This window comes from Triturus cristatus, chromosome 1_2 (genome assembly GCF_964204655.1).
Source record: "Triturus cristatus chromosome 1_2, aTriCri1.1, whole genome shotgun sequence".
Taxonomy (NCBI): Eukaryota; Metazoa; Chordata; class Amphibia; order Caudata; family Salamandridae; genus Triturus; species Triturus cristatus.
The window spans coordinates 399,820,589-399,832,841 of NC_140580.1; the positions used below are offsets into that span (position 1 = coordinate 399,820,589).

Sequence of the window (12,253 nt, forward strand, 5' to 3'; positions counted from 1 at the left end):
TGGATTAGCCTTGCAAATAAACTTTCTGTTCTCCTGCAGCACCACCGCAATCGATGTTATACAATATTTGGAGATACATAAACAAATATCTCTGAGTGTGAACGTACCTCTCAATCTTAGCTGCTTGAGGTACAGTGATTCTGATTCTTGTCATAGTTACTATAACCCCACTAGGATTAGTCCTATTAATCATAACACTTTCTGTTTCAGATACTGTTAGTACTGTATTATACAGCACAGATGAATCTCACAGTGGGTCGTATGCCTCTTGCCCTATGACCCATAAGGTAGCCGCCCTAGCATTACCACCGATGTACTGCATGTTTATATCCGGCATGATACATCTAAGGTCAACTATTGGTACCCCTCTCTCTTTTCACAAACTCCACTCTTATTACACCAATGGGCCCCATAGTAGTCGTACTTTGTCTCACATCTCACCCTTTGGTGAAGGACCTACTCGGCTCTATTTCATACACATCTATGTTGCACGATTAGCACTCAAATAATATGATATTTATAAAATAAGGAAGTAATCTCCTTTTGAAATCAATTGCATTTCTCCTCATTTGCCATTGCCAATTCTCTTTGTCTCTTTTGCAGACACCAAGACATCTTTTATATATAGTTCTCCTTCTAACATTATGCAGTTGGTCCTGAAGAAGGTGGTTTCCCACTGAAACATGCGTTGACCGCGAGACTATCTCCAACATAGTGTCATAATAAATTGACGTTTTCCATCTTGTCAATCTGAGAAATCTGTCCAATCTAAGAGTCTTATACTTTTTTCCTCTTTTTTTCCAACTCTTTTTGAAAAAATATCTTCTCTATCTCTCTGTGTATGAATGCAAGTATGAATGGCTAGTACATGGTTTTTATATTTCGGATGTCTAGGATGTATTTCTTTTATATATATATCTGCATTTAAACTACAATTGTAAAATCAAAAAATGTTTTTGTCTGTTCTAAATCAAGTGTAAAATGATAAAACACATTATACAGAAAAAGTAAAAAAGAAACAATAAAAATTATTTTTTGTATAAAAATTCTAAAAGACTGACAGTAGTTCTATGTTAATAATGTCATAACATGAAATGATTGTTGGCATGCAAATTGGTCAATGCAGAATCTGAATAGATCACTCAACTAAGTATATAGGCCAGCTTAGAGGTTTCTACTTCACTTCATCTATCCTGACTGCAAACAAGAGGTGGACGGCCAACTCTTCGTAAGGTATGTCAGAATGAAGAAAGAAAGGCCCATACAGAAGAGGAGCATCTCACAATAGATCGTGCTCTGTATCAAAATCTGCTATGCATTGGCTTAGGAGCAACCCCCTGAGGGTTTGTGTGCTCCTTCCACCAGAGCTATAGCTGCTAGCCTTGCATTAGTATGCGGAGTTCTGGTCGTGGGCATCTGCCAGACAGCAACGTGGGCTTCCTTGCCCACGTTTACCAAACATTACTGCCTTGACAGTCAGGTCCGTAGAGATGGGCATTTTGCCAGTTCGGTCCTGCAAGACTTTCTATATGAAATTGGTCATGCAGACCCTCCTCCAGGGAGGTGTTGCTTGGGAAGCTATCTCAGCCCCCTGAGCACGTAGAAAGAGGGGAGAGGTATCGTTGGAAAGGGGAGAATGGTACCCCTCCCCAGTGGATCCCTGCTTGGGGATCGCCACAGGAGGGCGATCCCCAAGCAGAGATCCACCCACTAGACACCAGGGCCTTTGCTCCCCCCAAATAATTTTGGCCAAATTTAGTCTTTTTGCCCCCCCCTGGGGGGCAGATGGGGGCTGTAGCCCCCAATCTGCCCCCCCCGGGGGGGGGGGGCAAAAGCCCACTAGACACCAGGGAATTAAAAAATAATAAATAGAGGTGGGGGCTGCCCAAAACGGGCAGACCCATGCCCCCACCCCACCCCCCAATTATCACAGTCTTTCTGCCCCCCCGTGGGGCAGATGGGGCATTGGCCCCCAATCTGCCCCCCGGGGGGGGGGAAAGAGCCCACTAGACACCAGGGAATTAAAAAATAATAAATAGAGGTGGGGGCTGCCCAAAACGGGCAGGCCCATGCCCCCACCCCACCCCCCAATTACTACAGTCTTTCTGCCCCCCCCGTGGGGCAGATGGGGCATTGGCCCCTAAACTGCCCCTTCGGTGGGGCAGAAAGCACACTAAACACCAGGGATTTTTTTTAAGGGTGGGGGCTGCCCGAAACGGGCACGCCAATGCCCCCACCCACCCGCCATCATTACAGCCTTTCTACCCTCCCTGGGAGGCAGATGGGGCACTGCCCCTTTGGGGGGGGGCGGAAAGCCCACTTGACGCCAGGGATTTTTTTCGCGCAATTTTCTTTAGGGTGGAGGCTGCCCGAAACGGGTACGCCAATGCCCCCGCCACCATTACAGCCTTTCTGCCCCCCCTGGGGGGCAGATGGGGCAGTAGCCCCCAATCTGCCCTCCACAGAGGGGCAGAAGGCCCACTATCCACCAGGGTTTTTTTTTGCGCAATTGTTTTTAGGGTGTGGGCTGCCCGAAACGGGCACACCAATGCTCCCACCCTCCCCCCCACAAAAATGACAGTCTTTCTGCCCCCCAGGAGGGAGATGGGAGCTGTAGCCCTCAATCTGGCTCCCTCCTGGGGGGCACAGAAAGCCCACTAGAAACCATGGATTTTTTTGTTTTATTAGTGTAGGGGTTCCCCAAAATGGGCATGACAATACCCCCACCCCACCCCCAGAGAAACTCCAGTCTTTCCGCCCCCCCCAGGAGGGTAGTTGGCGGCAGCGGCCCCTGATCTGCCCCCTGGGGGAAGAGGGGCAGAAAGCCCACTAGGCGCCAGCGAGTACGCAGGCTTTTTTTAATGCGAGGGGGTGGGGGCTGCCCAAAATGGTCATACCAATGCCCCCACCCCAACAAAAAATAGCCACAGTCTTTCTGCCCCTTTAGGGGCATATCGGGATGAAACCCCCTTCCCCGATTCCCCCTCAGGGCGGCAGAAAGCCCACTGGGCTCCGGCTTTTTTTTAGCAATGTGCATACCTGTGGATTTTGGGCCCTAGCGCAGTTGGCACGTAGGCAAACCTAGCAAACCTGTACATTTTTTAAAACTAGACACAGAGGGGAATCCCGGATGGGGTGACTTGACTGGCTCTCACCAAGTTATGTTACCCAGAATCCATTGCAAACCTTTGACACAAAAGGCGCTTATTTTCAACAAATTTTCAATTTATCCTATATTTAACTGTTAGTTTCTATAAAGAAACCTTGATGGATCTACACAAATGACCCCTTGCTGAATTCAGAATTTTGTCTACTTCTCTGAAATGGATAGCATTCCAGGATCCATTATTGCTTTTGTACCCATTTCTACCATTAACTGGAAGGAGGTCGAAAGCACAAAAAATAGCAAAAATAGGCTAGGTCCCAGAAAAATGCCAAAACTGTGTAAAAAATGTTGGGTTTCTGACAAAAGTCTGGTATCCCCGAAAAGCTGGGAAAATTGTGATTTCAGCCCCACAAACCCTTTTTTGATAACACTTGCAGGGAAAAACCCAGATGCTTTCATTTGCAGACAGTTTTTCCCATTTTCCCAAAAAACCAACAACTAAATTTTGCTGTATTTTGGCTCATTTCTGTGACCCCTCCAGGGGAATCCACAAACCCTGAGTACCTTCAGAATTCCCATGATGTTGGAAGAAAAGGACGCAAATTTGGCGTGGATACCTTATGTGGTCAAAAAGTTACAGGGGCCTCAGCACGCACTACCCCAAATAGCCAAAAAAGGGCGTGGCACAGGAGGGGGAAAGTCCTGGCAGCGAAGGGGTTAAACTGAACTTTGGCGACTGCTGTTAATTTTGCAAGATAATGAGATTTGTTGCTTGCTTGCGGACCTGGCTGCGTACCAACCTAACCAACTGGTTCCTGGGCCTACCCATTCTGCTGGGCATTTGCTGGATCCTATTTTTTCCAATATTTTGTCTGCGACTGTGGAGACTCCTAAACCTATGGGTTGGACTGACCACTCACTGGTAACAAAGTTTTTTTTTTACCTCAGAATCTATTAATAATACCACTGTTTTTGAACGCACATGGCGCAAATTGAGGCTGGAGGATTTTCATGCAATTCTCGACATGCATCCTCTGGGACCATTTAATCATGCTGAAATGGGATATAGTCTGTTTTGCGACTGGATCACCCATGGGCTAGACTCGCTCATTCCGGCCAAGTGGTCTAGTGGCCGTTTTTCGGACACTAGCCCCTGGTATAATGACAGTGGAACCTCACCATGATCTCCTATGCAGACGATACGCAGCTGGTGGTGGCCCTGGCTGAAGGTTCCACACTGAACGCCTCCAGGTTCAAGGACGGCCTGGCGGCCGTCGCAGATTGGATGACCTCCAATTGCTTACAGCTGACCGCTAACAAAACCGAGGTTCTGCTAGTAGGGAAGAACGCTTGCCTCTGGAGTGAGAGTTGGTGGCCGAGTGTCCTGGGCAGTACTCCTATTCCTAAGCCTGTGGTTAAGAATTTGGGGGTCAGGATGGACTCCTCCCTCACTTTTTAAGACCATACAAAAAAAGTTGCCGGTACTTGCTTTGGACTCCTATGGGGTCTTAAGCCTCTTGTAAAGTTTTTTGATCCCCCAACACGCCAGCTGATTGTCCAGTCAGCAATTTTATCTCGACTGGACTATGCTAGTTCTCTATTATTAGGGGCTAACCAAGCAGAAATAACTCGGCTGCAGCGTGTTCAAAATGCCGCCGCTAGAGCCTTATTAGGGCTCCCGCGGTTTTGTTCCCCCGCCAGTGCCATCCGTAGACTTCACTGGCTTCCCATGATAGAGCGCATTCAATTTAAGACGCTGTGTCTTTCTTTTAAGATTCTGAAGCTGGCCACGCCTAGTCTGCTTAGTAATTTACTTATCCCGTATGTTCCTGCACGTCAGCTGCGCTCCTTGGGGCAGCATTTGGCTATTGTCCCCCGCATTAAATGCCTTCGCGCGTGCAAGGGGGGGGGGGGGGGGGGGGGGGGGGGGAAGGGGTCAGCTAAGCTATGGAACTTTCTGCCTGCTCAGATTCGTAGCATGACCTGTTTGTCTGGCTTTCGGAAGGCGATTACAACTTTTTTTCCCCCCTCTATTTAGCTTCCCCCCCCCTTTCTTATTTTACTCCTTTCGGCCGCTCCTCTGTTTTAGGGTTTGGATCCGCTCTCTGATGCTGCAGTGCCGGGAAGCCCCTTTGCTGGGGTAGCTGTGCACTATACAAATCAGAACAACATAACAGACTATGGGAATGCTCTACTGGTTGCCACGGAGTCACTCTTGTCAAGACTGCCAGTGAATCAGAACACGGCGGCCCGCCTGCTATGCAGGCTTCCTTTTGGTTGCCCCCCTGATTCAACCTCAGGATCTGATCTCTACATTGGCTCCCTATTAGAAAGCGCTGTATTTCTTCACACCCACAGAGCTTTATACAGGGAAGGCCTGGCGTATAGCCATTCCAGACTAAGGTTTGATCACCTGGTTAGGGTGTTCCTGTTGCATTCGAACACGTAACAGGAGTGCTCTTTTTCCTAACTGGCTCTGCATCACTGGAATATGTTGGCAACTCAAATTTGTTCCTGCCATTATTCTGAAGTTTAATTTTTTTTTTTAAAAATGCAAAAATTCATGGTTATTTTAAAGTTTTAATCATACAGCACCTTTTTTGGTTGAAGCATTGGCGCCAGGATATTCCACTGGGAGTGAGCTGTTGCACTTTATAAACACCATTAACATAACTTAATAAAATATGTAAATAGATGGGCTACACAGTGACAGATATTGACCCAGTACTTGATGCATGTTGTAAAGTAATTGCACAAGACTCGTCATGGCTATAGCAAAAGCCATTTAATCAGCTAGAACTTGGTTAATTTTTGAACCCGTCATTTCTACACACGGTGTCTCAATCATATACAGGTGAAACCAAGCTGTATCACATTTCGCACTCTACTTCCATGGGTTGAGTTTTTATAGGACACATGTGGGAATAGTCTTTCCATATCTCCAACCCGCTTGGCAACCCAACAAAAGAAAACATTCCCTACATTTGCTCCAATTTGAATTGGAATTTAGTGCATCTTCCACAGAAAGTAATTGCCCTCAAGATATGGGCCCACACAGTTTGTATTCAAATGTTATTTCTTCTACTATCAGTCTGAGAAATTGCTGATATAGACAGAGAACGTAACTTGGTGGCAGGCATGTCTGATCAGTGGTGGCCCAGGATTGGGGTATTGTAGTAGATGGGCCCCCACTCCAGGCACAGGCTCATCTGCTCTAGCCACCTCAGTATCTAGGCATTGGTCACTTAGCAATGGTACACACAGGTGACAGCAACTGCACTGCAAGATAGACCCGCCTTAGAACATTGGCAGTAGGTCTGCATTCCCATCCCCAGCAAACATCCCAAGCTGCAGATCACAAGAGTATTCCGGACACAACCGCTATATGGCAGAATAATGCACAGCATGTGAATCCAGAAAAAAATAAATATATATATCACACACCGCAGACATGTCCAATGCGCACCGGTAATCTGAAATGCTGCCTGCACAGACTGAGTAGCACCAAGACAGCCACTGGCTTGTAGACCTACCTCTAGTTGTTTCCGTGCCGTCACAATATTGCTTCCAATGCTCAGTTCCAAAGCTAAGTCTCAAGTATCTCAGTTTTGTCTGCAAATACATTAGGTGCTCATGCAATTTTGATCTAGGTCTCTTACGTCCCTTCTTTAGAGCTCATTTAGGAAAGAATAGTCTTCTTTACCTCATGTTGGTACTGGCAATGCCATGATGGAGATAAAAATAATTGCGGACCTGTACCATCAGCTCTCCACCATGGGTATCATGATTACATTAAAAAACAATGGAGGATCCGCCCAAATAGAGTCACTGGAATAGAACCAGAGTTTGCGTCATCCTACCTCGTTCACTAGAATGCTAGAACAACTTAGGAGCCACATACCACTGTGCTGTATTCTGGGACTTTGGAGAACCCTAACTGCCTTAAAGCAGCCATGAAGTATTGAATATGTGAGACTATGGGTCTAGAAACAGTTCTCTTTTATTCTTTTACTTTTAAAAGAGAGAAGAAAAGGAGTTTTTGCAGCAATGCTGATCTATGGGCTTTCAACTACATTCTTGATTTTCAGAGGGCTTTGCTGTACTAGCAGATAAACAGAAATTAAGCATTGGATGTACATCATTGTTTTATAGAGGTATCAATTTCAATTATAAAGATGTTCTGGAATTTCACAGATGCGTGGAAGATACTTCTTTTACAAATGTTAATGAAGATCTTATGCTGGAGAATGATTATGCCCACTCCATAGCCATGACCATGATTTTCTTCACTTAACATTAATGTTCCTCCTGGTCATAGTATGCTGAGAGTTCAAGCAGCTTTAATGGTATTGGGGTTGGTATCAGGAGCAGACGAAAGGCTTCTCTGGTGTTGCTGTAACTCGACGACCTGAGCCAGAATGGCATCAAGAAGACGACCGTGGTGCACCCTGTCCTGCTAGGGTTTTCCATTTTTCCCTTTCTAGGATTTTGCCTATGTGATGAGCCTTGGTTTTTGCTGCTTTTAGTAGTTTGCATCAGACTACAATACAGGTGAAAAAATATCTTTGCGTACCCTTTTAAAACTTTTTAAGCTTAATAGGCTCATATAGTGGTTCCTAAAACATGGGCAAAATGTAATGTTGAAGTGTTCTAATGAGATGAGCAAATGATCTGACCACAACTGTGGTTGCACCTTTCCATTTTTTGTTTTAAAGTGTGCGACTGCTAAATCCTGCTGCAAGTAGCCCATTAATGAGTAAAGCCTGGTGCTTTCAAATTCTCAAGCAGGTCTGATACTGTTCTCTGCTGTGTGAAACTAAATATTAAAATCTGCCATTAGTAAGATGTTCTGTGGTACAGTTTTTAGGTACAAAACAAAAATGGAGAGAAAGGGATTTTTTCAATGGTAGACCATTGAAGGGGGGCACTCCCAGTCCCCTAGTTACATAATATCAAACAGAATGAGGGAGTACTCACATAAGACAGAAAACTGTCTATAGAGTATAGGCACATGGAGCAAATGAAGACAATTTTTTTTTCTTAAGAAGACCTCTCACTCACCAACCTAGTTGGTGACATGCTTCATCATTGAGGTCCCACCCAGATAGCCGAGTGCCATCCGGGTGTGCTGCGACACCCGACTACAGTGGACCTGGGTTTTTTTTATTAGTGAATAGTGAATTTAGATAAAAATTGGCCATATTGGTGACGATTATATGTACTATGTGTTTGTCCGGTGTTCGTTTTTGTTTCTTTACAGATTTTTCCTTTCAACGACTTGGAGAAAGGTTCCCTAACCGTGAGTAACGGGTTAGGTTTCTACTACTGACCGTGGACAGGGCACACCTTAGCGAGTGTGCACCCTCCGGGTCATGTTTTTGGTCCTGACGAAAACCTTAGCAATCGCACCAATATGGTTGAAACATGTAGACCTTAATTTTTCTTTTTTCACTGATTTTTATTATTAGATACCAGAGGTCAATCTAACCTTCCTTGGTGTCTTCACTATTTTTAATCATTGTCCAAATTACCCCAAAATAAAGTATTTCCAATTGGGTTAAATTCGGCCAATTTTTATCTAAATTCACTATTCACTAATAAAATAAAACAGCTCCACTGTAGTCAGGTGTCGCAGCACACCCGGATGGCACTCGGCTATCTGGGTGGGACCTCAATGATGAAGCATGTCACCAACTAGGTTGGTGAGTGAGAGGTCTTAAGAAAAACTTTTTTTTTTTCTTTCTTCATTTGCTCCACGTGCCTATACTCTATAGACAGTTTTCTGTCTTATGTGAGTACTCCCTCATTCTGTTTGGTACAGTTTTTAGGCCCATCACTTGTTTAACGGTAAAGCATTGTTATAATAGCTGACTGTTTGAAGCTTAATGCAGATAAAACCGAGGTAATTATCTTTGGAAATCCTGCTAACCTCTGGACCCCAAATTGGTGGCCAGCAACAATGGGCTTGCCCCCTGCACCGGTGGTGCGGGCTAATAATTTGGGAGTAATCATTGACTCAGAACTCTCTTTCAGAGACCATATTAGCAGGGTTGTGTCCTCTTGCTTCTTCATCCTTCGAACCCTTAGGAAAATTAAAGCTCTTCTCCCTGAAGACAGCCTGAAGACAGTAGTCATAGCGCTCATTCCGTCGCGACTGGACTACTGTAATAGTCTCTTTATCAACATCCAGGAGAGACATTTGGCTAGACTCCAGATCGTGCAGAATGGGGCAGCCAGGCTGATTACAGGGACACCTATATCGGTCTCTGTAAGGACGGGCCTCAGGACGCTTCACTGGCTGCCTGTTAAACAACAAATTCAGTTCAAGGCACTGTGTGTTGTCTTTAAGGCACTCAGTCAAGCTGGTCCTGTTTTTCTGAAACATGCCTTTCAGTGGTATGTGCCTGGAAGAGTTCTTCGTTCGGCTCAGGCCAAGTTAGTTACTCCTTCTCGTTTTAACAAAGTCAATTGGGGAGGTAGGCCACTGTGCTGCTAAGGCATGGAAGGATCTGCCTCCCCAGCTTAGAAGCATCACCGAGCTCCTTCCTTTTAGGAAACAATTGAAAACCTGGCTTTTTACATAACTTTCTCTTTAGCATAATGGCTGGCTGATTCTAGGAGGATAATTGCTCAGCGCCAGGACACCTCCGGGTAACAGAGCGCTTTAGAAATCATTTTAACATAACATAATGTAGATTAGTTTCATTCATGACACACTCTTAAGATTTGCATTTTCAGAGATTCAAATATCTGGCCTCCCAAACATGTTTTCCATGGTTCAACCGACATCACAAATGGTGGAGGCATCAATGGAGATCAATTATTTGTCAATTTTAATATTTGGCACGTTGCAATACGGAGAGATTATAGAATGGTTTCTATCTTTTCCATGGACATATATTACAAACTAAGCACTTTGAATATAGCTCTAGTGCTTCATATCACACACCCTTTACTTTCATATTCATAATATTAGGAAGAGGGGTTTGCGTCGCAGTATCCATCATGTACTTATTCCATTGCTTTACACCCCAAGAAACTACCCCTATGCGAACAGAACCCTGTGATACAAGGTCAAAGACTTGAAAGAACCGTGACAAATGAGGGGTGTGGCAGAATATTGGGTATGAAACCTAGACAAGGATAACCATGTGGGAACTTGGTGCTCTGAACAATGAGCAATGTAGTCAGTTACCACAGCTTCAGAGGGAAGCCGAAATTACTTCTAAAAAAGCAGGAAAAACTAAGATTTTTACACTTGAAATATTTAATTATATATAAAACATTTTTTACAAACATCTGCCTAGTATTAACAGTCCCAGAACCAGTAGAGGAGGTTAATGTGCCCGAGTCTGGAATGAGGAACTACTTACAGGCTGGTTGATATGGAACCGTGATGGCATTCTTCTCATTATAGCGGTGTCAAGATCCTGTGGGCGATTAGTGGCTCCCATTACTATCACCTTAGATGAAGGAAAATAAAGAAAGTGTAAGACAAATTAAGCTTGTTGAGAATCAAAGTCAGCACAGCTTATTCATTCAACAACATGAGAAAACAGAGTAACACTGGCAAGCCTGGAAAACATGTAGATGGTATCAATTTAGGGAGAACTAAACTGCCAAAAATGGCTAAGCATTTGAACACAAATTCAAGCCTATGCACATAGGATAATATCCACTGGTTAAGGTCAGTTGACGTTTTTCAAATGAGAAACAAGCTGAACACCAACAGCTGACAATTTGAGGACTGAATAGATTTAAAAAGATAAGAAATAGAACGTGCCTACAGAATGTCTAACAAGTCTCTTTAGATCTTGTCTTGGAAAAAATTTAAAAGAAAAATCCAAGAAACAAATTTACTTGTATGGTGACTTCATCGCACAGTCTGTAAGCTCTTTTCTTTATGAGCCTTGTGGATAGCTTGCCAACTGGTGGCAAAACTAAAACTGCTTCAACAGCTGCTAAATTAGAACTAAGAATATCTGTAAACCTGTATGTTGCACATGTTATAACCCTGACTTTCCTGTGCTTATATGCACCCACACCAGTTGCTTTCTTGAAGAACAGGTGTCACACTGAAGTATACAAAAAAGTGATTATGGAATACATGAATTAATATCAGCCACTGATAATTGCTCAGGGCAGCATTACAGTCCATTGTTAATTTGCCACCTAAGTTTGGACCCAGCAAATCAGTCTCAACTCTGCTCCAGTGGGAACAGTTCAGGCTGAATTGCCAGGCCAGGTCACCCTGAACCGGAACAAAGAACTGATTTCACTTTTATTGGGGCTCATCAGCTTGATTCCAGTGGCACAATGTGCACGGAACATGCGTCTGGGCATACCCATCTGCAGGAAGCTAGCTCTGTATATGGTATACCACTAAGTGGTTATATAGTGCACAGAGTAAGAGCTTCCCCCAGATGTGTACAGGGCTCAATGTGAACCCAAAGTGATCTATTTGTGGTAGTGTGGGCGAGCGGTCTTAGTTCTAACATGGAGTGTAAGACATTTGTTATAATAAATGACAGGACGCAAAAAGGAGATCCACGCCAATTTTAGAAAAAGAAGCTTCTTTCAAAATTTATTTTAAGACCAAGATGTTTGCAAAAAGGTAAATACGTTTTTCAGGAAAAATACTTTATACTTTAAAAAGTGGAGACAGTGCAATTTTCAAGCTTTGCAATGTTAACCTTTGGGAGGGAAACAATAATGCAGTTTTTCAGGCGAGCATTCTACTTACAAATTCAGTCTTCAGCTCTGGAGTCAACACCACGCAAGTTTCAAATAAGGACCAAGAATGCATCACAAGCAGCACAGAGGTGGCCGGGTGCAGAGGTCAAATTGGGGGTCAGACACCCAATGTTAATCAATGGAGATTGTTCTTTACAGTTAGTTTCTTCTTAAAAGGTCCGCAGTCCATGGGAGATCTTGATCTTTGTCGAAAGCAGGTAGTCCTTCCAAGGTTTTTGAGGTCGCTCGACTGCAGGACGGGTCAGCTTTTGGCGTAGGTTCTTCAACGGCTGCGGACAGGCCAGTAGGGCTGGGGCCAAGTCAGTTGGTGTCTGTGGTCTTCTCTGCTGGTGCAACGCTGTAGTGTTTGGCTCACCTTGGGTAGTCAGTAATCTGATTTCAGGCTCTGGGGTT

General features: G+C 44.4%; 1 protein-coding gene across 1 annotated transcript in view; it reads right to left on the bottom strand.

The window, feature by feature from the left end:
- Positions 1-12,253, bottom strand: part of ATAD1 (ATPase family AAA domain containing 1) — a 183,547-nt gene that overhangs the window by 98,769 nt on the left and 72,525 nt on the right. The window contains exon 7 of the mRNA XM_085605575.1: positions 10,480-10,569. Within this exon, the coding sequence (XP_085461701.1) occupies positions 10,480-10,569 (90 nt within the window). The remainder of the gene's footprint in view (positions 1-10,479; positions 10,570-12,253) is intronic.